This window comes from Lipophrys pholis (assembly GCF_963383615.2).
Source record: "Lipophrys pholis genome assembly, chromosome: 17".
Lineage (NCBI taxonomy): Eukaryota > Metazoa > Chordata > Actinopteri > Blenniiformes > Blenniidae > Lipophrys > Lipophrys pholis.
Genome location: NC_137643.1, coordinates 18,799,462 through 18,826,509, shown reverse-complemented (window position 1 = coordinate 18,826,509; position 27,048 = coordinate 18,799,462). Strand labels below are relative to the sequence as shown.

General features: G+C 46.3%; 2 protein-coding genes across 3 annotated transcripts in view; one reads left to right on the top strand and one right to left on the bottom strand.

The window, feature by feature from the left end:
- Nucleotides 1-591: 591 nt before the first annotated feature.
- sf3a3 (splicing factor 3a, subunit 3) lies at nt 592-6,548 on the bottom strand. Of its 2 annotated transcripts, none has more exons than XM_080485580.1 (17): nt 6,309-6,548; nt 6,176-6,223; nt 5,191-5,243; nt 4,982-5,087; nt 4,805-4,877; nt 4,631-4,722; nt 4,462-4,544; nt 4,215-4,353; nt 4,066-4,134; nt 3,913-3,980; nt 3,067-3,174; nt 2,894-2,963; nt 1,664-1,828; nt 1,470-1,580; nt 1,302-1,392; nt 1,141-1,196; nt 592-1,060 (listed from the first exon to the last, which is right to left on the bottom strand). In XM_080485580.1, exons 1-17 carry the CDS (start codon nt 6,402-6,404, stop codon nt 983-985), a joined length of 1,506 nt encoding a protein of 501 aa, XP_080341706.1. In that variant the 5' UTR covers nt 6,405-6,548; the 3' UTR covers nt 592-982. The 2 variants fall into 2 exon arrangements, with proteins under 2 accessions (XP_080341706.1, XP_080341707.1); XM_080485581.1 differs by having other exon boundaries at nt 821-1,060; nt 1,141-1,185; nt 1,345-1,392; nt 6,309-6,530.
- A 978-nt stretch (nt 6,549-7,526) lies between these two features.
- LOC308123215 (ubiquitin-conjugating enzyme E2 E2-like) overlaps nt 7,527-27,048 on the top strand; it is a 45,585-nt gene continuing 26,063 nt past the window's right edge. The window contains exons 1-3 of the mRNA XM_080485578.1: nt 7,527-7,646; nt 9,509-9,706; nt 16,804-16,854. Coding sequence (XP_080341704.1) covers nt 9,516-9,706; nt 16,804-16,854 — 242 coding nt within the window. The 5' untranslated portion in view covers nt 7,527-7,646; nt 9,509-9,515. The remainder of the gene's footprint in view (nt 7,647-9,508; nt 9,707-16,803; nt 16,855-27,048) is intronic.

Here is a 27,048-nt window from a genome sequence, read left to right as displayed (position 1 = left end):
AGGTCATTTCCCAAAATGAAATGTTTCTTTTAAGTTTCTGTATAATTGGAACTCATATCGCTGCCATTTGAAACAAGGCAAGAAATGAAAAACTCTTTTTCCATACATCATTTTAACTACTTATGCTGCCATTTCAAATAAATCAAGAAAACAGTTTTTCCAAGATTAAATATTCATTGTGAGTATAATTTCCAAATCATTTTGCAGCTTCACAAAGCTTTGTGACTGGACTATCCAGTATAATGGTTTTAGTTGGAACTTTTCCATAACATACCAGTCTGTCTTTGTATTTCCTTTTTTTTTTTTAAACCAACAATCACGTTTCTTTTAATGTAGATTTGCACGTTTTGGTCAGCCCTTCTCGCTGATCTTGTGTACCCAGCTCTTCAGTTCTAATATCCTGTTTGTTTTTCTTTTCCTCCACCTTCCTTTTGTTTTTCCGCCCACGCCGGTGTAGTTTCATGACAAAAACAAGCAACCGCGCCCTCCTGTGGCCTGGCCGGCTAACTACATCGTTGTCAGTGTGTGTTGCTGCTGCAGTGGAAACGCACCATTTTTTTTTTTTTTTTAAACGGATGACATGAAACGTTGGACGATAGAATCGGTTTTAAAACCAACAAAAAGTGCAAAGAGCTCCCAGGCTCAGCAGAATGTCTTTAAAGGTTCTGAAAATCCTTCACATTACCTCAATCTAATGAACCAAACATTTCTGTCCAAACAATCCTCTATAGGCTAAATGTACACAGTCAATATGAAGTATATATGCACGACGTGAACGAGCAGGTTTTTAACTGGAATCTACCAAACAGACAGACGACATGGTGACAAAAAGCACTGGGTTTATTAGAAGCATTAGCAGGCGCCACGTTACAAAGTGAAGGGAAACACAAGAAGGGGCGGTACTTAACTTTACTGGTCAGGAAAGAAAAAGATTAAAAAAAAAAAAAAAAAAAAAAAAGAAGAAGGTCGTTGTTTGGAGTCTTTACAACAGGCCCTGCCTCTTCAGATCCTCGTAGGTCTTCTTGTTGACCACGTTGCCGCTGGAGTCCTCGTACTCCTCCTGAAAGCACAATGGGATGGTGAATGAGTGGAGGTCTGGGAACAGGAAGCAGTTCGGAGGAGGGGTTTGAGTGTACGGACCTCTGTGTCCGGCTGCCATCGCTCCAGAGCCTTCTGGGACTTCAGCTTGGCCCACACTGAAAGTACAGCAGCCGAGGAAAGAAAAGAAAAAAAAAACAAAAACTCTTAAAGCAACTCAAACCTGCGTCAAACTACAGCGCCGGCGGCTTTTCTGGACTTACGGGAGACGGCGTCCTCGATCTGCGTCACGTTGGCGAAGTGGGCCGTGTTGGGGATCCCCAGACATCGCATGCCGTGGGCGTGTCTCCACTCCTACAGGGGGGGCAGACAGGAAACACTTCAGACCCTCGTTCAGGAAGGCGGAGTCTCCTTTTTTACCACAAACGTACCGCAAAGTGTCTCTGGAAGGCCTTGGGGCCCCGGTAGGTGTAGTTCCCACAGATCTCACAGTTGTAGTTGATGTTGAGGCCGTGGAGTTTGTAGAGCCAGTAGGGGATCGGCTGTGGGGAGAGAAACAGGTTGACCTGGTTGTTTTCACTCCAGATAGACCGTGTGGGGGGGGGGGGGGGGGCTTCGTCCTCACCTTGCCGTCCCAGCCCAGAGGGAGGTTCTTGGGGTTGTAGATGATCTCGTTATCTTCGTCCTCGCTTTCGCTCTCGCTCAGCTGCTCCTCCTCCTCCTCCTCGCGCTCCTCCCCCGTCCTCGCCTGCTTCCGCTGCACGTTCTCGTGTGTCAGCTGCCTCTGCTCCTGGAACCCACAGCCAAACACCCAGATGGTGAGAGGAGAACACCCAGGTGGTGAGAGGAGAACACCCAGGTGGTGAGAGGAGAACACCCATATGGAGAGAGGAGAACACCCAGGTGGAGAGAGGAGAACACCCGGGTGGCGAGAGGAGAACACCCAGGTGGTGAGAGGAGAACACCCAGATGGTGAGAGGAGAACACCCGGGTGGAGAGAGGAGAACACCAAGATGGTGAGAGGAGAACCCCCAGGTGGTGAGAGGAGAACCCCCAGGTGGTGAGAGGAGAACCCCCGGGTGGCGAGAGGAGAACACCCAGATGGCGAGAGGAGAACACCAAGATGGTGAGAGGAGAACATCCGGGTGGTGAGAGGAGAACACCCGGGTGGCGAGAGGAGAACACCCGGGTGGTGAGAGGAGAACACCCGGGTGGCGAGAGGAGAGCCCCCAGGTGGTGAGAGGAGAACCCCCAGGTGGTGAGAGGAGAACCCCCAGGTGGTGAGACGAGAACACCAAGATGGTGAGAGGAGAACACCCGGGTGGTGAGAGGAGAACACCCGGGTGGTGAGAGGAGAACACCCGGGTGGCGAGAGGAGAGCCCCCAGGTGGTGAGAGGAGAACCCCCAGGTGGTGAGAGGAGAACCCCCAGGTGGTGAGACGAGAACACCAAGATGGTGAGAGGAGAACACCCGGATGGTGAGAGGAGAACCCCCAGGTGGTGAGAGGAGAGCCCCCAGGTGGTGAGAGGAGAGCCCCCAGGTGGTGAGAGGAGAACCCCCAGGTGGTGAGAGGAGAGCCCCCAGGTGGTGAGAGGAGAGCCCCCAGGTGGTGAGAGGAGAACCCCCAGGTGGTGAGAGGAGAACCCCCAGGTGGTGAGACGAGAACACCAAGATGGTGAGAGGAGAACACCCGGATGGTGAGAGGAGAACATCAGGATGGTGAGAGGAGAACATCAGGATGGTAAGATGAGAACACCAAGATGGGAGAACATCAAGGTGGTGAGAGGAGAACATCAGGATGGCGAGAGGAGAACACCCGGCTTCGGGTCAGAATGTGCACAGAACCCGACTCACCCCGAGGATCTCCACGTACTCGTAGACCTGAGCTTCCAGGAACCCAATCTCTTTGTTCCGCTCCGTGTCTCTGTCAATGACAACCTGAGCGTTAGTGAACCTGATCCTGATCCTGATCCTGATCCTGATCCTGATCCTGATCCTCCTCCTCCTGCTCCTCCTCCTCCACTTACTTTTTGGGACCTTTGGCTTTAGGATTCTTGGCGAACAGCGACGGGTCGAGAGACTCCAGGGATTTTCCCTTGGTGCTGAAGAGTCTCTGAGCTCGCTCCTCCAGGGTGCTGCACACACACACACACCAAACACACACATTAACACGCACACACATACCTTAATATCTAAATGATGCATCGCCTCTCAGAAACGACGCGTCACTAACCAGGATTCAGTTTCACTTCCTGTTTCCTTTAGAAGCCGAAAACTTCTGATCCAGATGTTTCAACTTTCCTGAGTTTCTGAGACGCATTTAGTTTTGACAGAATCCTTGGGTGACAAACAGCCGAGTGTCTGTGTTCTGACTAAACCCAATCCAGCCTTTTCAGGTCAACTTGCTGGTTATTTTGTGAATTTGACCTTTTTACAGCATGTTTTATTTTGTAAACCCGTTAACAGATACACTCATGTTTTGGCTATGAACACAATTTTTGGACAATTCTATATACACAAAAAAATATACGTAATATATAAGCAAAGGTTTTCAAGAGGAGCTATGAAATGTAGAACTTTAACCTTCCAGAGGAACCTTCTTTTTTCATTCTGTCTTGAATCTATTTCTTTATTTCAGCCTCTTCCTTTTCTAGTTTTTAGTTATTATATATATATATATATATATATATATATATATATATATATATATTGGATTCCTGTCTCATGACTTATTCTCCAGATGAGAAAGCAGAGGGTGAAGGGGAACATTGCCACCTGGTGGCCAAAAGGAGAGGCTCATCTCTCTGTCCAGAGCTCATTTAGTTTATTTTCATGTGACTAATAAATGTAAAACTAGAGTCAGACGTCGTTACCCTCCACACTTGAGTCCCAATGCCATGAGAGCCGACTTCAGTCTGTCCAGACCCAGAGAGGCCAACTCCTGAGAGAGAGAGCAGGACCAGACAATCAGAGGCGTCGAGCGGCATCGTGTCAAATCTCTATCGTTTGGTCTCTGGTGTTCTTACCTCCCAGGAGGAGAAGGCCGACAGGTCCAGATGGGCTCCGGCGTGCGTCAGCGCGCTGCTCGCCTCTTTCTACAAAGCAGAACCCGGAGAGCAGGTTAGCGGAAAGCGACCCGGACCGTCGTCGCGCCGGGTCCTGGAGGGCAACTCACCGGCCAGCCGGGAAACGTCCCGTTGTCCCACTTCTTCTCGAAATCGATCAGCACCTTCCCGTAGAGCTCGTTCTGGTCCAGCAGGGGTTTGACCCGGTCTGTGTAGTCCTGCAGGTACTCCAGAAGCATCTCCAGATACCTGCAGACACCCCCCCCCCACAATCATGTACCTGTTAGCCACACAAACGCGCACACACACACACACACACACACACTCCCCTCCAGACTGGACGTCGGCAGGACCTACTTCCTGTACTCAGCGTTCTTGCGGTCCTTGGGGATGTCAAACAGCTGGTCGAAGGACGACAGGTAGGTGATGTACTCCAGTTTCTAGACACAAACCAACAAAGATGGTTGAGGAACAATCGGTTCTGCTCCAGTTTCTCCCGGGAATCAATTCAACGGAGGCCTCAAACCTCGGCGCCTTTCAGGTTGATGTACTTCAGGTAGCAGTCGTGCAGGTCCAGGTATCGGCCGTAGCCCTCTTCGTCTGTGAACTCCACCATGTCTGTGGAAGACAGTCGTGTTTCAGAAGACTCACGAGCTAAAAAGAGATTTGAGCGACTGAAGAGTAAAGATTATTTACTCACTCTGAGCCTCCTCACTGGGGTTATCTCTGGCCTTCATCAGCTCCTCAAACTCAACCGACATGGGGATGGAGATCTGCGGGAGAGGCAGAGGGAGGACACTGTGACTTGACGCTCTCGTTCTTCGGGGGAAACATTTGCAGGGAACACACGGGGAGGAACACTCCCGTGGCCTCGTACCTCGTTGGGGTGTTTCCTGTGGAATTCTTTGATCTGCTTCAGCCGGTTGTAAAACTCTGCGAACTCGTTGGGACCCGAGATGGCGGCCAGTTCGTCTCTCCTCATCCTGGCGAGACAAAACATTCGTGTGTTGATGATTCGTACCAGACAACATGACATTCTGACGACAGACCAGTTGCAGCTGCAGACCCGAGGCTCGGCCCACTCACCCGTCTTTGTCTTCATACGAGTCTCGGAGGTTCGCGCTCACGTCCATGTATCTCTGGAAGATAAAGCCAGTGTCAGACGGTGTTCCCAACAGGAAGCGCCAACGCACCACCAGACTGAAAAGCTTTCACACACATATCCTCTGTACTTCCTGAGATATGGACACTTGTGGTTCTGATCACAACTGCAAAGTTGAGGAACCGTCTGACAACTGAGGAACTTACAGGAAACCTAACGCTAACTTGAATATTCCCACAGATCCTGCTAAAGTACATCCACTAAACAAACAGAGGTACTCATTTACAAAGGCAATAAATGTGCCTGTAGAACTTTCAGTATTTAGCTGAAAATAATAATCGGTGTCAACAAGTAATTGTGAATCTGAACGTATGAAAATCGATTGTGGGGTTCCTCAAGGCTCCATCCTTGGGCTTCTTTTATTTAACACCTACATGTTCCCTCTGGCTCAGATCATGGAACATTACAACATCCCCGGTCATATTTATGCAGACGACACACGGTTCTATACATCAGTCAGTGATCGATCACAGCCTCTTATACCTGCATAGTCGTATATAAATATACCAGTATATAAGTAAAACTGAGGAGTGGATGTGTCACAACTTTTTACAAGCCAACCCAGACAATTTTGTTTTGGCTTCACACAGGAAAGGTTAAAGGTCAGCGATCCTCGTGACTCCACGTAACGCAAACCATCAAATCAAGACAAATCTGGGTGTAATTATGGACTCAGACCTGAACTTAAACACTGACATTAATAAAATTTAATATTTTCGGATTCAGAGAAACTTTCATTATTTGCAGCAGTCTTCCTTACTCGCCTCGTTTTAATGTAATTCCTTTAATTCTTTGTAAGATCACCGGTTTTGTCTTGTGTCTGCAAGCTGCTGGAGAGATTAACGAGCCCGAACAGGGGACCGCGGTAGCTAACCGCTATTAGCCGCTTTCAATAAAACTCTTACTTACATCCAGCATCGCTCTGGTTCGATGGTCGGAATTAATTTGTTCCCGCAGCTGAAACAGAAACGAGTCATATTATTAACACGTCGTCGTAAATAGATCGGTTCTGGTTTAAAGCTAATGCTAATTAGCTTCGCACCGTGGACTTCTTGTGGAGCATTTCTTTAGTTTTCGCGTCCATCAGCCGCTCTTTCTCTTCATGGTAGCGACGCTGCTGCTCTAAAATAGTCTCCATTGTTCACAAAAGAAATCCCAAAAGCGGGGACAAAGCTGATAGTTTAGTGGGGAGAGAAATGAAAGAAATAGATTGATGTTCCGTTTGTTTTCAATGGCGCATGTCGGAAGAGGGTCCGTCTCTGTTACGGGACCTGAGGGAAACATGGAACCAACAAAAGGTTCCGGGGCGTTTGTTCCGCACTGTTCGGAAACAACGAATTAATTACATATATGCGCAACATCATCACTATTATATATATATATATATGTGTGTGTGTGTGTGTGTGTGTGTGTGTGTGTAGTGTAGTATAGTAATGAAAGTGTAGTGGTGATAATAATCCCTGCAGGATCACTGTCAAATTCTTTAACAACCCAGATCCAGGGCTCTCTGGGTCTCTTCCTGAGCTGTGAATCTTTCATAAGCAGGAAATTGTCTCTGAAGTCTTTTTGCGCGCTGCTCAGAGGAGATGGATTGGAACACACACACACACACACACACACACACACACACACACACACACACACACACACACACACACACACACACACACACACACACACACACACACACGCACACACGCTATTATCATTATTATTATTATTGGTAGTAGTAGTAGTAGTAGTAGTAGTAGTAGTATAATTATTATTACTTTAATGTTTTTACAATTGAAGAATAATACAGTTATCATAAAAGAAGCAAAAGAGGGATTAAACTTGTGTTGACAGCTCTTTTGTTTCTTCTCCTACCAGTCACAACACAGAAAAAAAAATGTGTGTGTGTGTGTGAGTGTGTGTGTGTGTGTGTGTGTGTGTGTGTGTGTGTGTGTGTGTGTGTGTGTGTGTGTGTGTGTGTGTGTGTTACTTTAATATATTCTATAATAAAGAGAAAGAATTTACTCATGGTAATTCTATTCTATTCTATTCTACTCTATTCTATTCACCCATAGAATATTAAGGATTGGTGTGGAAAAATAAGAGAAGAATACTGAGATAAAGGCTGCGTGCTTTTATTTGCAGTTCCTGTGCCGGATGTGCGTTGCCGCGTCGCGTCGTGCCGCGCGGTACAGAGCGAAGCGGAGCGGCGCGGCACGGTCAGTGTCTCCCCGCAGCAGCAAGCGGCAGCGCAGCACCGAGAGCAGCAGTCGCAGCGGAGGACGGGACGCGGTGGACGGAGCGGCGCTGTACTGCGGATTTATCGGGACAAACGGTGGTTATCGGAAGGCGTCTCTCCTGCTGCTGCGCGGCCAGCCAGCTCACAACGGTAAGCGAACCCCCCACCTCCCCGGTCCTCCGGGAAACGACCCCCCCCCCGAGCCGTGCCGCGAACAGAACCGGGGCTGGGTGCGCTCCGTGCCCGGGGTGGAGGGTGGGAGGGGGCGGCGGCGGCGTCGCTTCCTCCGCCGCGGCTGGCCGAGGAGGAAGAGGGGAGACTGCGGGGAGGAAGAGCGACCATCCAGCGGGTCTTTTGTTGCCGGATCCGAGGCGTCCGGACGCGGCGTGCCGCGTGTCGCAGCGGCTTTTTGTCCGCATGCAGAGGCTGAACTCCGGCCGGGGGGAGGAGGGAGGGACCGGGGCGGAGAGAGCCCGGGGCCCCGCTCCGGCAGCTCCACCGGACTCCATTCAAATAACAACCATTTTACTGGAACTCCGGTTTAAAGTGTCTAAAATGCACATTGTAACGGCAGGGCCTGCCTCTCACACCAAACTGAAGTGCTCAATACGAACTAAAGACCCGGATTCCTCCCTAAATTTGTCTGGTAAATTCCAATTATTGAACAATAATACAGACTGTAGGTACAGATGTGTTTCCATAAACCTCATGTGGCAGAACTTACACTCATATTTCCTTCATATTTAACTCAATTTAAAGAAGTAGAAGTAATTTAGGAAAACAGACGTTTATCTTCGTGTGCTGCTGCTGCTTCTTTAAAGCCATAGTCATATTTTTTGAAGATACATTTGCTTTTCATCCTTTAAATTGCTTGAGAATTCTCTATTTTAATGACAGTGTGGAAAAACTAAAGATGTCGTCAAAAGTCGGCAATAGTTGATATTTATTTTGTCAGTAGACCTGCAAAGCTTCACAGAATTTTAACCCTCACCCTTCTGAACCCTGAAACCTGAAACCTCTCCAGGGTGTATTTTATTTACAGGTTTACCAATAAGACAGTTTGGAAAGCTTGTCCAAGCACGAGAGTTCCCGGTTGAGGTGTTGTGACAGTTTGGTAGTTGGAGCAGGGGTGGGGTTGGGGTGGGAGTCGAATGGGAGGGGAAGAAGAAGAAGAACATCTGCCCGGTTCTTTCCATGGAAGGATTCTCAAGGTGATCCATCTGTCACTCCTAGAGCTTTTAACTTCCTCAGGATTTAACCTCACCTGACAGATAAAGAGCCATCACCCCCCCCCCCCCCCCCCCCCCTCCATGCATCATCATCATCTTCCTCACCTCATGGGATCCCCAAGATCTCCTCTCCAATGAAACGTCCGGTCTGAAGTGATGTTGGTTCTCAGCCGTTCAGCTTGTCGGACATTTTCCACAGCAGAATGGAAGCAGAAGCATTAACCTTCAGGCTGCCATGAGCATCAATAGCAGCGGGGGTGGAGGGGGGAAGGTTTGGGTGGTGGTGGTGGTGGTGGTGGGGGATTTAACCAACGTGACCTTGTAGACGTCTTGTGCTGATGAGACCGAAGGCATGTTGCCATCTTGTATTCAACCCGACCGAACTCAGGAGGAAAGGTGAAATATCTGAGAACGTCAACCCCCCCCCACCTCAAAATCGACCCCCCGCCTCAAAATTAACCCCCTACCTGCAACTCGCCCCAAGATCAAACCCCCCCCCATGTTTAAACCCTACCCCTCAACCCCCCCCCCCCCCCCCCCCCCCCCCCACCTGCAAATCAACCCTCCACTGATAAATCAAACTCCCTCCAATTGCAAATCAAGTCCCGCTACGTTTCATCTCCCGTTAAAGCTGCAAACAGTGACAAACCAGTCTGACCATATCGGGGCCTCATAGGTTCGTACTGCGAGGCTCCTCTGGGGAGTTTCTCCAGGGAAACGTCTCCAACCCTCGGGCGCTGGGTGTCTCTGCGTCTCCTGACCGCTGTGTTTCGGTGTTTGCAGTGTCAGCATGTCCAGCGAAGTTCAGCCGAGGCCGGACGACAGTCCCAACACCAGCGGGGGTAGCTCGGATGCCGAGCAGAGGGAGGCCGCCCCCCAGGAGCAGCCGGGCCCCGAGCAGCGGGACCAGACCCAACCCAAGAAGAAGGAGGCCAAGATCTCCAGCAAGACCGCCGCCAAGCTCTCCACCAGCGCCAAGAGGTACGTGTGGTCGTCGGGGTCCGTCGATCACTGGTCTGAGGTCTTTGGGGTTTGATGTTTGGAGGAAGTTTTTTTTTTTCCAGGATTAGAATCATTTAGACGAACGGTATGGTTGAAAATCAAGAGCTCTGTTACTGATGGGTACCTAAAACAATCGAGGGTGTCGCCAATCCCGAAGTAATGCCGATATGTAGCGTTAATCTGTACCAGGGTTGTGCTGATCGGAAATCAGAGCATTAATCTGGAAGAACATTGACATTAACATCGTCTACCTACGTGTTTGCATTCAGATCATATGGCTCTCCTAGTGCTCTCGATAATGAGTTGATCTGGTGTCATGCAGGTATTTTGTTTAGAAAACCAATAGAGAGACAGTTTTAAGGCCGTACTGGCGGCTGTGGCTCGGTTGGCAGAGCGGTCGTCTCCCAACCGGAAGGTTGAAGGTTCGATTTCCATCTCCAGATGAACTCGTCGCCTTGTGTGTCAGTCTCCTCTATCGGCGTGTGAATGTGGGAATTAATGAAAGATTTGGGACTGCTCATCGAAGTGAAATCCATTTAAAAAGAAAACGCGAGACGTGTCCGACCTTTGGTTCTTACCCCCTACCCAAAAGAAGGTCTCTTTCTTACCCCCTACCCAAAACAAGGTCTCTTTCTTACCCCCTACCAGAACCAAGCTCTGTATCCCTACCCCCTACCCGATCAAGGGTCTGTTTCTTACCTCAATCTATCTGTCTATTCTATCCTTTCCTGTCCTCTATCCTCTCACCCCAACCGGCCGGCAGAAAGCCGCCACCTCTGAGTCTGGTTTCTTCAAAGGTTTCCTCCTGTTGGCGGGAGTTTTTCCTTTCCACGGTCGCTCATGTGGATTTGATCTGTTAGGGTTATCTCCGTTAAAAGCACCTAGAAATGACTGCGTTGTATTTGGTGCGATATAAATAAACTTGAATTGGGGGGCGGGGGTTCTTCAGGATTTAATGTCCTCGCAGCCTTTGAATTGAAGGCAGACGACTTCTTATCACCGCTGATCGCCACATCGTAAAGAATAAGGACCTGCAGGGTGAGCACTTTATAGGGAGGCTGACAAGCGCCGTGTTCGGTCGTCGCTTTTTCAGTGCGAGCTCCAGCAGTAAATCATCACACACACACACACACACACACACACCCACACACACACCAAAGCTTTCCCATCATAAAAACTCTGCTCACATGATATTGACTCGTTAGCTTGCGTCGGGGCGAGCAACGTATCGTCTCCAGGGACTATGGAGCGTCGGAGCCGGCGAGTGTTTGGTTAAAGAGGTGGTGCGCACCGCGGGAGCTGGCAGGAAGAATCAGAAACACCTTCCTCCTCCTCCTCCTCCTCCTCCTCCTCCTCCTCCTCCTCTCCAGCTCCGCTCGGCAACATTCGCCACCTCAGGAAATACTGCAGATAAAATTACACGGCATGTAGAATGACAGCATAACTGTGGAGATTGTATTACAGGCTCTTTTTGAAGAGATGTCTTCTTTTTTTCTTCTTCCCCTCTTCCCGGCTGAGTCCTGTGCAAGCCATTTGCCCACCGAGGGGCTTTTAGACCTTTTTACCAGAACCTCTTGTCCTCCGAGCTGTAAAATCTTCACTGAATCTTTAAAGAACGGGATTTTTCAAACACATTAGTACGGGGGAGTATTTCAACCACTCATGAGAAACATATGATGTGAGGTAGAATTTTGTTTTCAACTTGTACTTAGAATAAAGTCGACCTTCTGAGATTCCATACTTCAGAATCGTCTCTAGTAACTTTCAGCTCACAAACACATTATAGTTATGAGTATGAGGACTTGTGGAAAACGGCAACATTTCCGATTCAGAAGGACAAACCGCACGAGTAGTATATAAGTATTAGGACATGTTTCCACTTTATTCTTGACGTTTCCACGTTTTGCATGATTCATTTTTTCTTGTTCTCATGAGTGGTTTTAATACTCTCCCTCACATTAGCGTACACTCATACACTCCAATTTTTTAAAAGAAAAAAAATCCCCAGAAAATTAGACAAATTTGGACTGTGTGCTATAAATACGTTGATGTAATGTCGGACTGGTATATATTAAAGTTTCTGTGTTGGAGTAAATTAGTTTTATTAATGTGCAAAATTCACAAATCAGTGAATTACGTGTCCGTGCATTCATGCTCAACACATTCAGAAGTTTTAAGTATGAAAGAAAAGTGTGATTAAGTGCGATTTATTCTTCAAACTAAAAATTCAAGGAGAAAGAGTTCCAAATCTCAGCTTCAATGTCATCTGCTGAAGTGTTTATATTTATCCCAAATCACATCGACCTTGCATCGCGGCTCGAGGTGAAAGTTATTACATTTGCGTTATCGATCCATGCCTCCCGTGTTTCTCTGCTTGGTGAGAGAAAGAGACCCTGAATCGACAATAAGGCGAGAAACAAATCCATCCTTTGGTGCTAATGCTACTCCGTTAGCATTAGCTGTGAGATGCGTCTCCATCTTGTTCAGTTCTTCGTCTCAATGTTTCGTTATTGCCATGACTTTTACTAAAACAGAGTGCCCCCCCCCCCCCAGTGGACAAAGTAGGCACAGCAGAAAATTCCTGTGAAAATATGATTTGCGATAAATACAAACACTTGTTGATGTTTTTGTTCTTTGAGATTTGTTCTTCTAAATGACGCGCCTCTTTCTCCTGCACTTATTATACCTTCGCCAACGGAAGCTGGAGGCGAAGGTCATGTTTTTGGCCCGTCAGTCAGGGCTGCAGCAAGGTAGCTGTCGTTAGCCACCTGCTAGCAAACTGCTAACTCCGCTCTAGAGCTCGCGGCTAATTTCTCGGTTCTCCACGTATCCAGAAACACCAGGGTGAGCTCAGTGACTCGAGACGTGGTTTAGTCTGCGCTCTAGTTTTGCTCCTTAATTCTGCCCCTGTGACCGAGTAGGAAATAAATCAGATTGGTAATTTATTTATCATAGTTTGTTGATCTTTAGCAATAAGTACATTTTGATTCTGCAGTACCGATAAATTTTAAGATATTGTGCAGCCCTACTTTTGTGAGTTAAACACGGTTTTAAAGGTCATTCCAGGAGCTGGATTATGGGCCACATACTGTATCTGACACGTCAGATTTAGATGAAATCAAAATGAAGAGTCAAAGTGTTGAGTCTGAAGTCAGGTTGTTGAGAGCAACACAGTAATGCTGAGCATTCAGTCCAAATGTAATAAGGAAAGGAAATAATACTGACATTTTAAAAGCTTGTTAGAGAGATTATTGTCAATTTCTCTTCTTTGTTCTTCCCAAAAAGTACCAAAAAAAAGAAGAATCCAACAACCAACTCAGTGTCAGGTCTCGCCATTTGTAATCAAATCGTCCAAAATTCAAGTTAATGCCTAATAGTTCTACTAAAATGTAGAGCAAAGACTTTGATGATCCGTCAGCATTCATCCTGTGACAGTCTGACGGAGGATCGTATAGAAACATTTCACAGAAAGCTTGAAACATACTTCAATGTGACTATTATCCAATATAATCCAATTCCCTCTCTAGTTCAATAATGACTCTTAGTTCACCTCTTCCAGTGTTTGTTTTGAGTCCTTGTCCTTCCTCGTGTTTCCTCATCATCAGTGTGAAGCACATTGAGCGGGGATGAAAAGTGCCGACTCAGGAAAGTTTGATTGATCGATTCAAGTGTTCTCAAAGCTTCTCAGACTCGCTCTTCGTCTCTGGCGTCTTCAAACATCTGCCAGAGGAAGTCCCCCCCCCCCCCCCCGATAGTGAAAAACAAGTTGCAAGGCTTCATATTCATTCGCTGGTGTGAATCGATGCTCAAACAATCTATCATGTCGACAATAACTGCTGTCGTCCATCTCCCCTCCCTCTCACACAACAGCAAATTCTATTTACATCCAGCTAACAAACAAGCTGATGGAACAGACCGCCTGATCAATAGGAGCAGTCACTGATTTAATCCCACGCCAGATATGTAAGCTTGGCACGGCAACACAAAGAAGAAACATGAGCGCAGAAGACCGAGACCAATGGAATCTATTCAGGGAAGATGAAGCTGTCTGTCTGAGCTCTGCCCGGATCTTTTTCACGGATCGACTTCCTCTCTGGATTCCATCGTCCAAACGTCGGTAACAACTTCGAGAACTGATATGGAGTCAAATGATTATCAGTAAAAAAAAAAAAAGGCCACCAACAAGATCACAGCTCTATTGATACATTCAGTGTTTATAGCTTCTTAGGGTCCTTTCACACTGGGATATAGTCCGGGACTCGGTTCACTTGGGAGGGGGGGGAGAATTTTCATCCCTTGATTTGGTTCCGGTGGCGTTCACATTCACTTTAGAGATCAAACCGCCTGGAAAACGTCACGCAATTACAGCAGCTGCTGGTTTTTGGGGCACGGTCGCCCGAAACAAACACTGACCAGACCGGAAGTAAAGAAGAAGCACGGCTCATTGATTGGTCCGGACCGAAACCAGAAGCCCGTTGTGGCTAGGCTAGTTAGCTCGTGGCTAATAATATAATCTTCAGATCAGATATCAACGAGCGCCTTTCTCACTACTTCTTTCTCTCTACGCCTTCCTCACTACTCCACGTCTGCCCGCAAGATGTTTTCAAACTTTTTCTTTTTGCGTCTATTTCTTCTGATTCGACTGAGAAGACTCTTCAACATCCAACTGCAAGACGTATGTGTCTGTCCTGTTTTCCTCCTGATTACATGACATTCAACTTCGTCCAGTCAAGAGTGGCAGACAACTGTTGGGCACACCAGTAAAGCTTGAACATCTAAAACATGGATCCGTCTCTGCTGGACTAGATGAGCTCTGCTTCCTTTCAACGGCGCACATGATGCTTCACACACCATCTGGTTTCTATTCGATCGAGGAGTTTCCTCTGGTACTTCTGCTGCAGAAGCTTTTCTGTTTGCAGTGATGAGAGATCTGCTTAATCACCTCTGAACGTCTCCTTCCACTGAAACTCCAGGAACGTTCAGAGTCTACAGTCATTAAGAGGACCTGGAAATGTTTGGTGCATGGATGCTAAATGCTAACCTCCAGACTTCACCCACATTTAAAATGCACTGTTAGAAGTTGTAATTGAATACTTCAAATAGCTGCTAATGAATATACACTTCATGGACACTTGATTAGGTTGGACTCTTCTACTACGCATTAACACAAATAGCTAATCAGCCAATCACAAGACGACATCTTAATGTATGTAGGAATGGTCAAGATAAGTCCCTGCACAGTGGTGCAGTGTTTTGTCTTCTTCGTCCTCCTCCTCCTCCTCCTCTGGACTCCATTGACATCCACCATCACAGACCTCAGTCCAGTGAGGAAGAAGAGATTCTCATGATGGATGTTCAGCTGATAAATGTAAAGAAACTGTGATGTTGTTGTGTCAATATGAACAAAAACCTCTGAGGAAGACGTCCAGAACCTTGTTGAACCTCTGACACTGAGTATTAAGAGTATTAAGACCGTTCTGAAGTATATGGATGGACTTAGTTCTGCTCCGTGATATTAAAGGACTACAATTGCACTTAGAAGGATGTGGATTTATTCTAAGTAGCTGACAGGCGTCTGTTTGTCTTTCGATGGACTGACGGCCTGTCGAAGGGTCAACCCTGGATCGTACCCTGGAATCCCTTCCTACACTCCATGGCTCTTTATCGGAGGAAGATTGCGTCTCGATGGCCTTTCTTTCTCCAGATGGAAAGCCAGTAGAGGCCTGTCAACATGTTCAGCGTTAAGCTTGCAGTTTGTTGGCCAACCTGTCAAGAACATGTCGCTCCAGTTGCAGCGCCATAAGGCCAGCTGAGGGGCGGCGGGGATGACGTGACCCGACTCGGCGTGATGCCTCCATTGCGCAAATATGTACAGGGCTGTAGCGGGGGGATGACTGGTTTGTTGTTCAGCCACGGGCCTGGGGCAGTACGTTTCCTGGTTATCCACCCCTACATCCCGTCGTCGTTAATCCCTCTGGAACATCTTGAGGGAAATCTCTTTGAATTCGGCCCCCGACTGGCGGACGGCTGCATTTGGAGCAGTAAAGGTTATCGTGACCTCATGTTCTTGCCACTTTTCCTGGTGGCAGTGTGTTACTTTTAACACCTTTTATCATGGCTTTTATACCTGGGCTTGTTAATTGACAGCCGCAGGGTTGGATTTGTCGCTGCACTCTCATTTCATTGAAAAAAAAAAGAGCTGATCAGTATGTCTTTACTGCGTATGGAGTGAGAAAAGGCTTGTTTGTTTTTTATTTGAAATGGATCCAGGACATGGTTTCTCTCGCTAAATATTTTCTCTTTTTCTCTTTAAAGAGAAAAACACAAGTTGATATTGTAGAGAACATATTTATTTGGAATCTCTGATCCACTTAATGTCTTGTTGCTTTAGAGCATCTTTTTATAAAACTCACCGAGGAAAATCGATGCTTGTTTTCAATGCAGCTTCTTTCTGTTCAGTTCTGTTCTGAGGAAACGGTCAAAATTCAGCATAATTTTTACTGAGTTGTTTTAAACGTCGCCCCCAACACTGTTTGGAAAACGGCTGTTTACTTGGACAGGCTGTGATCTGATGGCTCTGTAGCTCCGACTAGTGGCTGACTAGTGTATGACAGTTTATCTTGTACATGAATGAAATTTTACCCGACTGATACTTTTGTTCCCGACGAAATAAATCCAGCCGTATGAAGGATTGGGTGAATGCAGAATAGAGTGTTGACGGAAGCCTGGAGTGAAACGCTGCCAGCAGCTTGTGGAAAGAGAGAGAGTGGCGGCTGATCAGCTAAATTAATTCCCTCTGATACAGAAGATATGATTCCTTTATCCAACAGGGTCTTTGACATCAATATCAATTTACACATGTGTGCTCGGGGAGTGAAACAGAGGCAGATTCACACGTTCAGCCATCCGTTGCCGCGTTGATCCGGCTGACGGGCCCTGATTCTGGAGCTCGATCCCGGCGCTCCGGAGCTCATTAGAAAATCAATGAGGTGTTCAGCGTGTGCACTAGCAGATTGAGTTAAAGGGCGGAATTTATGGAGGCGGTAATAACGCCGGACCTTCTCGTCTCGTTTCAGGATCCAGAAGGAGCTAGCAGAGATCACCCTGGACCCTCCGCCCAACTGCAGGTAAGAGCCCGGCCACGCTGCTCGGCGCGCTTTGGAGGCAGAGGCAGCCAGAAACCATTTGTAATCAATTAATTGGCTGTGTCGTCGATATTAAGCCAACATGTGACTATCTTAAGTATTGTGATGAGGACAGTTTGAATGAACACCAGCGATAGACGATACCGTCATTGGGTATTGTGATCTGATTTGCCAGAAATAAATCTGATAAACGTGACGTGTGCATAGATCCAGTTTGGCATTTGAATACGGACAATATTCGCTCTAAGTACCTGATATGACAACTTTGTCGTCAGTTTTAAGTGCTGCGACAATATGATTATCTACAAAGACACGATGTGCCAGAATGCTGTCTTCAGTTACAGTGTGATGCGTCTCTTTACGAGTTGTTCTTCTAAATGACAGTGCTCTTTCTCTCGCCCCGTTCTGGCCTTTAAAGACACTGTGAGGCTGCTTTGTGAGCCAAACGTTTTGAGTTTGAGATTTTCATTTTGGGCTTTTCTTTTCCCTCCGAGCCCGTGTTGCCGTTTCTTCTCAAACTTTTTGAGAGTTTTCTGGAGACGTGACCTAAACGTCTTCACGCGGCTCCTCTGCGACGTCCAGGCATTTCCTGCAGGGCAGAGAAAGCGGGGTGGAGGGAGTGGGGGTGGGAGTGGGGTTTCAGCGAAGCGTCAGCTCTCGGGCCTGGAGGCTGAGCAGCTGTGGGTTCATTCACTCCGTGTATTTTTAGCCTCGACAGCGAGTCCACCAACCAATAACGTCACTCTGCTCCATGGCGGAGGGAGGGGGTTCTGCAGTCATGGAAGAGTCCTCGCATCCCGGGAATGCACAGATGGAAAGTGTCAGGAGGAATCTGTTACGGGGTGTTTACGATTATTACAACGTGTTGCTGTAATCCCACTACTTTTAGCAGTGATGTGCTACATTAGCAGCACCTTAGCGACTGTTCCTGAAGTTTTCATTGGGCTCGTTACTTCTTGTCTTGTAGTTTTATGGCTGCAGAGCTGCTGTCTTCTCTGAATATCAGTGTCAGCACAAGCTGCTGTGCTCATTGTCGCTATTTGGCCAAACTCCTGTTTACTTGAGCTTCATCAGTTTCATTCACTTTTTTCCCCACTTTAGTTTTTTTTTTTCAACACGATCAGACAGAACAGAACAGCTTATCCTGAACAAATGTAATTGAGGTTAACATCACAAGACAGAAATGGGAGTTATGAGAAAGATAAAGAAAAGTAATAGCTAAAGGGAAGACAGGAAGAGGGAAAAACAAAAGGTAATACTCTGTTGGGAGCTTCATTGTATTTTGTCAATTTTTTGCAGTTTTTTCATCTTCTGTGTTAATTAGTCTTTCAATTGTCTGTCGCTATCCAGGTTCCTGAAAAAAGTCAATTTCTTCCATTTGTCTTCTTGTGCTTCTTGTAGTCTTAGTCGATACATCAGTTTTTCCATTGTGTAGATTTCCTGTATTATGTCTGTCCTTTGTTCCCATGTCGGTGGATCCACTTTACCCCAATTCCTTGTTATAGCCTTTTTTCCAGCTATTAGTAATATGTTGTTTAGCGTTTTGTCGTTTAGTGCACGTGTGTGCGTTGTAAATGAAATGATGTTCATTTCTGATAATACTTTTTATTTTGATATGATGCCTGGTTTCACATGTTTAACATTGCGTGTGACAGAAAGTGTCTAAGAAGCATCAAATTTGCTTGAATGTGGATGAAATCAGGGGTTTCCTCAATAAGATGCAATTTTCTTTGACAGAGAAACTAAATTATCTTTAACCTTTAAGCCAAACGAGCCTTTCCTTTGCCACTTGTTTCACCAAATTAAACACAGAACGTATTTAACCTTTTGAAGAGTATAAATACAGTTCATTAGGTTGTAATTAAGAAGTTTAAATTATGATCTTTTGAGATAAAATTTTTTTTAATCTTCTAACTAAAAAAAACAACATTTTAGTCCAATCAGAAGATGATTGTAGAGATGCTGTCTCGCTCTAACTTGCTCACTGAGTTGACCGATGGTTACCCTAACCACCGGTGTTTCGGATTAACTGGTCTCCCTGTTAACTAGTGACCAACTCCCTCGAGCATCCCCTTTTCACAGCAGATGTTAAAAACCCGATTGAAATTCGTAGCTGTCCTGGTGAAAGCCTTTTAAACGCATATCCAATAAAGATTAACGTATCGTAACGTTTGTTTGTCTTATTTTTAACATGGGCTGCTGCTGGCCGCTGGTGGCAGAAGTCGCCAGTTAACAGGGACACCAGTTGAACCAAAACACCGGACAGTGAAACACGATCGTAACAATCCACATTTTGTAATATTAATAAGTTGTAGATTTGTAGCTCCACCCTTCAGAAAGCAGGTTCCTCTGTGGCGGGGGGACACAGATTCTATCGGGGGCGATGAGGTACAAATACAGACGTACAAACGTACAGCACATTATGAACATTAAACACCGTCAACCGTCACACGAGTAGCGCCTTCCTGTTCTTTCTGCTCCAAACAAAAAATTTCTCCGCCCTCCAGTCACCTGCTAATTGATCTAACGGCGTTAAATAGACTGACGGACGTCAGATGAGGAGGAACGCCGTGACGCGGCTCGTTACACCCCCACCCAGCTCCGGTTCTCCTCCATCTTCATCCCTCCCATGATCACACGCTGCAAACAAACATCCTCTTTTTTCTTTCCTTTTTTTTTTACATTTGAAGAAAAAAAAGACGGCGTAATCCCTCCAGGGAAATAGAAACCAAACGAACCTTTAACTTGTAGCTCGACGGCTGATTTCAGACATCACTTGGCTTTGCCTTTAAAAGGAGACGGCAGATTTTCTTTTTTTTTTTTTGGGTGGGTGCCGTTTTTCTCTTTTTTAATCATTGCTGTCACCCTTCCAGAGAGTAATTAATTGAATGTGACAAGCGCTCTGGAAAGGGATGTAAATAGCAGCCCTCCGTCCCAAACCGCTTCTCGCAACACACATTCGTATCGGCAGTCGGGCCTTGCTCGCGCCGATCGCGTGTCGTCTGGTGTGTGTTTTCCATAATTATCATTTCCTTTCATGATGGTCCTGGCAGCGTTCGGATGAGAATCCCCCACTGACTCTGGGGAGGGGGAGTTGGGGGTTGGACACACTGTTCTAGATGGAAAACCTTCCTCTGAGCATCAATGACTGTCTGGAGAAAAGAAGACGATATGATTCAAACACAACTCAAGGCTCCATCACAATCCTCCGTTCACCGTGTCGAAGGACGGCAGCGAGCCGAGAGTCCACGCATTGTCTTCAGAAGCTAATTCTAGACGTGTGGGACAATGTTGTGTTGACCTATGAAGCTTAGGTTGAATTTAAAAGCGTCCAGAATAATGATTTATCTGATATCTATCAATGGGGCCACAGTCCGAACGGGTCAAGTCGTGTGCATGCGACTGCCTCGTCATTAACATGAGACTGACGTCACTGATAAGCGCCGGAGGAAGCAGCTCCGTCAGAATAAAAGCTGAGCTCTCTTTTTTTTACCTAATTCTCATTCTGTTTTCCTCCTCATGTTGTCTAGATTCTATCGCTTGTATTTAACAACCACTTGAAAATGGATCTACACGCTGACCTGTGTTGCCAGATATGGCGGGTATCCCCCAATTAGGGAGCAAAAGTCTCTTACCTTTTAACTTTATTTAGTGTATTTATGTGTTTTTGACGTGCTCTTTATTACACATATAATAGTTTTATGGTTTTAACATGATTGATGCTGATGTTGAGATCTAGGCTGGTGTTTATTGAGGTGTGTGGGTTTTATGTTGTTTGGACTGAAACAGCGAGTCAGATATGGCAACCCTGTCACTGACCAGCGTAGCATCCATATTCACTTCAGTAAACGGCGTGACGTCACACCGTCCTCTGCGCATGCTGGTCACTTTAGGGTCAGATAATGTTATAATGTAAAACGTGTTTTAAAATGTAAAGAAATCACATTTCAGTCCGTCCACTGGGGGCAGTTTGGGGTTCGGTGTCTTGCTCAAGGACACTTGGACATGTGGCCAGATCATCTACATGAATAGTTGAGTTCATACCACATGAACCCAAACTACTCTTTCATTTGCCAAGACGCGACCAAATAACGATCTTTTAAGTAAGTCATAAATTCAACCTCCTGTCTCTCTGGGTGCCACGGTCTGTTGAGTGACCTGGACTCCATCCAGCCAGACTGAAAGTTTATAGTCCAGCAATCTGAGGCTGAATTTACCTCCATAAGACATTTTAAGATTATTGACTTGATTTCAAACCGACAGTGTTGGCTTGTACCAGACAGAGACGCTGTCCGGCGGTTCGCGAGGCGAACGTTTCCCCAGCAGCGATACCTCGTCACCTCACCGAACTCTCCAGCTTTGTGTTTGCGGCCGTCATGCATCTCACAAGCTCCCTCAGCTGTGCCATGAATCATCGCCGCACACCGCCGTCCGATATCTGTACCGTCAGGAGGTTTCCGTCCGCCACAAGACGAGATTTAAAGACGTCAGTGAAGAGAAGCAGTGTGAATAACACCCAGCTCTCTTTGCCCACAGTGACTGACGGAGTAGAAATCAGTGGAGAGTGTTATTGACTGCCGTGCTGTGCTGCCTGTCAGCTCTTTTTTTCAGCTGCTGTAAACCAGTTGAAAAGGAGCTTTTACTGCAGCGCAGATAAATCCGCAAGCCAACTGAGTGTACTGTCCGTCCGAGCCAAGCTGGGAATGAGAAAGTTTCATCCAAAGACGTTTAAAAGACACGATGAAGGTGATGTTGCTTATGGATTAAATGTCAGCGGGAGTCATGTGGTCTCTGCTCCCGGATGTTTTTAAAGCCTGTTGCTCATTGGCTCTGGGAAACCATCCAGACCATCCATACCATGCAGACACAAACCAGTCTTTGTGGTACTAGTGGTACTTTCTTAGTACCAGTCTCAGTCATCACTTATATAAAAGACACTGTTGTTGTCTAGAAAAAACACTCAGGCTCATTTTATCTGATATGAGCGGCATTGCACTCAATTGTGTTGCATTTAGAACGCAAGGTTTTTGAAAAAGCATCGTTTTTGCTTTTTAGTTTCGGAAAAGTTTTGCATTTACACATCTTGAAAATGACATCTTTTTCCACGGATATGGCAGAAAAAAATTATATCATATTCCTGTCGGGCCAGGAGTTGGCGCTGTTGGTTGTTATTAACGATGATATCAACAATGGCGAGTTCACGGACAATCGTATGGACAGACAATGAAGTTAAATTGCTATCACAGCTGACTGTCAACTATAAAACTACCAAGTTCCAGATGTTTTACTTGTTTCATATGTGACATGATGTTTTACTTGCCGAAGAGCCGTTTTCAAAAAGTTGTGTTTTCAGTGGCTCCGAGCATCAATGTCGTGTAAACGGACACCAAAACGCAACGGAAGTTTAGATTTTCACTTGAAAACGCCTCATTAAGGAGCCTTTAGTGAGAAGAGAAGGGATGATGTTGATCACAGAGCAGAAACTGCAGCTTCAACCACAATCGGCCCCAGAAAGAAATCAAGTGATAATCATGATTCAAATTGTAATCACTGAGCTGTAGTGGAAATGACGGATTTCACCCTTCAGGTCAGACTAAAGACGCATTATTCATGACTGCTTATTATGATAATTCTTTAATCTCATCTGGAGTTGCTCTGCTTGAACCAATGAGACAAAAAATATACTCATTAATGGTATAATAGCCCTTCATGCAGGTCCACAGTTCATCCTGTCTAAAACAAGCTTTGCTTCTTCTGGAGTGCGCTTAAGTGTAAATATAAGATTACGGCGTATTTCATTCACAAGAACAGCGTAACTTCATCCAACAGGCAGTCCGAGTCCGAGGGAGCGCAGCGTAATCCAACTCATTCTGAAAGCCCAACGTCTCACTGGCCATCATCCACATAGACCCTTTCAGAGACGCCGTAATTTGACACCAGCAAAACAGTAATGTTCTGGCAGAGCGGAGAACAAAGAGCGGGTCTTCGAACCTCTGATCCAGAGCAGCGCCGTTCAGGAGCCACATGCAGCCCATTCTCTTTTTTTATTTTTCAAATCTAAATTTTCCCCTTTTGTTTGCACAAATACCTGCAAGTACTTGATGAAAAAATATCAAAATGAAATAACGTTTGACAAATCCATTAGGAGACGAAGTATTTCTCCAGCTGCTTGCTTTTTCCAGAGTGGCCACAGTCGGGGTTGATATCTACTACGGCGTCTACATGACGCTATAGCCCTTTTCCACCAAGAAGAATCAGGTGCTGGTTCAATGCTGAATCGGCTCAAATCTCTCACCGCCTAGGAACCGGTTGCTTTTCTTATTGGCAAGGAGCCAAGTAAGGCCACGTCGTTGCCGCGTCGTAAAACGGCAGAGCGCGTTAACGGCAACCATAGAAGAAGGTTGTGCTTGAGGAAATGTTTCAGACGTGTGGAGGGTTTATGAAGCCGCGTCGATAAACGTTTTCAACTGGGTAGCGACACGCACGCACAGTTTGCTTCAGGATTACTGCGACTGTGTACAAATACAGGACTTACAAACAGTGCTGAGCCGTTTCAAGCGGCTGTTGGCAAAGTGGAGCTGTACTCTTCTTCGGTCTGCTCACGGCGCAGCTCTGGAAAATCACATTCCAGACTCTTTTTCTTTTCTTTTTTTTCATAATCGCACATCTTCTCTAAAAGTCTTGGTTACTGTGTCCACTTGGGAGTACTGACACATCTCCTTGTAGCTGCAAACCAAAAGAAACGGGATGAATGCAAGTCGTAAAATGACGGCAAACCAAATTCGTGTATTTCTATAGTTTTAACCACATAAATGAACAGATCAAGTAACACTGGATAAACGTCATGTCATGTCCCCCGACCACAAATGCCATTTGATGGACGTGGTTATGCAGCAGAGGCATTTATCAATGAGAAAGAGAAACCTATAATGGCAGTCGAATGGAACAACCCAAGAAGAGTGGCGAGACCTTGGTGTTTAATGAGATGTGGTATCCGGTCCGGCCTCCCAGTGACCCGCCGTAGCTGTAAGTCCCGGTCTTGTCAAAACGTGAGTCTGTGCTGGTTTTCATTATGAAGCATCCCGCAACGAAACAAATCACCTTGTGGTGCAGCAAGCCGTTCATGCAGCCACTCACTCCTCCAGCCAAAAGGATCCAGGCTGTGCAGACTTTAATCAACCCCACCTTCCTGTTGCAGGGAGTGGTTGCTCAGACCTTCAGAATAATAATAAGCGAAGGGTGGGTGCCTCTAGAACGTACAACTTCAAGATAAGTTGGCGGTAAAGAAACAGGAGAAGATCCAGAAATATGTTTTCCTGCTGTGAAGAGGGACGGTGCTGATGCTGAGATGTGAAACGGCGTGAAACTCCGAAAGCGGTGCTTTGGCGGCAAGACAGGCCGCGCTACGGAGGAGGTGTATACCTAGTATTTCCAGAGCGTCTGCTCTCAGTAGGGGGGCTGCAGGAACCTGGAAGTTCCTCCTCTGATTCCTCTGCTGAGCAGATGGGTCCGTCTCCACCGGACACCCAATCCCCCGGGATTATACTCAGATCTGAGCATCCGCACGCCACCGTGGCTGACGGAGCTGATCAGTCTGGAGAGAAACCAGAGGAAGTGTGGGTGTCGGAGGGGAACGCTGACGGCAGCCCGACGCTCTCTAAGACCTGAAGGAGGACAATGTGTCCACGACCAAGAAAACTTAACAGGAAGCTCGTGTTTATTTAGCATTTCAAGGGAAAAGAAGAGGCAAGGACAAATATTAGTTTTTCTCATTTTCACTTAAATTCTTTTCCTGCACATTTCTTCTATATTCATGTAACCTCTGCCTTTTTTCAAGTCACTTCCTCCATATTCCATATTCCTCTTTGTTTATATTCTAGTAATTTCCTCTATAGTCATTAGCTCTATATTACAGTAATTTCCTCCATACCAGGGGTGTCCAAGCTCGGTCCTGGAGGGTTTAGCTCTCTGCTCTATCCCTTAATCATTTCCTCTTTAGTCATCTCCTCTTTATTTCAATCATGTGCTCTATAATCTTGTTATTTCCTCAGTATTTCCCAATAATTTTCTCTTCATTCTACTTTATTTTTTCATATTTTTTTCATTTCCTGTACCACTAATGACTTAAATATGACAGCCCCATCTCTATATTTTATTTCCTCTTACTTCTCGTCAGTCCTATATTTTTGTATTTTTCGTAGATTCGTTAATTCCTCCGTTTTCCTCTATTTAATTTAGAATAAAGTGAAGTCTGAGGAGCATGCTTGTGCACAGCCTCAGCAACACAACCACATCTGCACACATGTGGCCCACATCCTGTTCTGTGCCCAGAGAGGAAACTTTCCTTCATGTCACTCTCGCTGAAACAGCCGACGCAGATTTCATTCAAAGAAAGTCGCAGAAAGGTCGTCGACTTCTGGAGGGAAACTCTGACGTGTGGAAAGTGTGCTAATGCAACCGGACGTTATCCCCGGGAGTGGATCCTTCAAAGGTTTAAAAGGTGTGCGAATGTCACCGGGTGGAGGTTTTCTAGATGTGGGCCTGTTTCAAAGTGGCTCTGGATAACCTCCGTCTACCAACACCACGCTGCACATGTTGGTGTTTATCTCCTCCGCTTCTCTCGGCTGCTTTGCTTTCCAAAGGAACCTGAAGGTGTTTCTCACATGCTGACGAATGCTCTCAAACTGCTGTTTTCTTAAGTATTTTCACATAGGAAGTGAGGATCGCTTTCAAAAGAAAAGCTTGATGATGCTCAGGAAGCAGAAACATTGGAAACAAAAAGAAAGAAAAACAATCTCGGGAAGGAAGGACGTAAAGACGGGCAGAATCAGAAGAAGCAACATTTATTTAACCGGGAACATGTCTCTTTCAGAGAGTCCGTGCAAAACGTGAACCGTTTCAAATTGGACGGAAGCAACGGTCCTCACAGCAAAACTGGGAACACTTGAGTAGAAAACTGTTTAAGTTAAATTTCAATTCAATTTTAGTTCTATAGCGTCAAATACAACATAGTCATCTGAAGACACTTTAACAGAGAAACACCAACAATTCCGCATGCAGCAGACGAGACCACGGAAAAGAAAACTCCCTTTTAACAGGAAGGAACCTGCAGAACCAGACTTGGGAGGAGGAAAAACCTGCAGAACCAGACTTGGGCCCCGTCCACACCCGCCTTTTTTCTTCTCGTCGTTCTTAAGCAGTTTGCCATTCACACAGGAAACGTCTTCGTCCACGCGGCACCATGAAAACGACTCAAAACGATGTAGTACATCTGCCAGGCCTGTAGGTGGCGCTGTAACACTGCCACAAAAATACACTAAACACAGAGAAGAAGATGTGGAGCGGCAAAAAAACGGAGAAATCAACAAATCCAACATGTGGTCTCATTAAAGTGACTTATCAGCAGCTTCTGCAGCTCCACCAGGGAGCAGGTCGTCCGCCATGTTGTTGTCGTTCGGTGACGTCACGGAGAAGGAGGCGGGGTTAAGGGACGAGAGGCGGGACGAGGACGTCATCGTTTTCATCTTGTCCGCCCGAACGTCAAAGCTGTACTTGGCCTGTGAAGCTGCGAGGAGCTGGTTTGAAGTGTTTCTCCCCTTCAGAAGTCGTCTTATCGATGAGCGATTCCACCAAGTGAGATGTTGTCGGCGTAAACACATGCAGGAACTATTTCAGCTTCCTCGATAGTATCGGCCACATAGGAGTGGCCGAGGCTGGTTCGGAGCCGGAGTCTCTTGTCACCGCTGCGATAAAGTAGACGGCGAACGGCAGAGAGTTTGTTTGTTTTTTTTTTGTTTTGTTTAGTTTTTTTTAATCTGGCTGTGTTGTTACAGCTTGAACTGGGCCGACCGGTCGGGAGCGAGTGGAGATAAGGCGAAGCTGTGTCTCGCTGACGACGCGCAGCGTTCATACCTGAGGCTGATACCGCAGCAGAAATGCGTGGCCTCGAGTCAAACCGGGAGATAAACCGCTTCGTCTGCGCTGCCGGTGTTCTTCTCTCTATTAAGCTCAATTACTGGTGACGGAGGCGTTCTCTCTCTCTCTTTCTGTATTTTCCTAACCTCTTTTAGTGGATTTGATTCCATAACTACCATCACTTCTAGTGCGCACACATTAACAGGGTTTCCCCCTTCAAGTCAGAGTAAAGGAGCTATTGAACAAAAGTTTTTAGGTTTA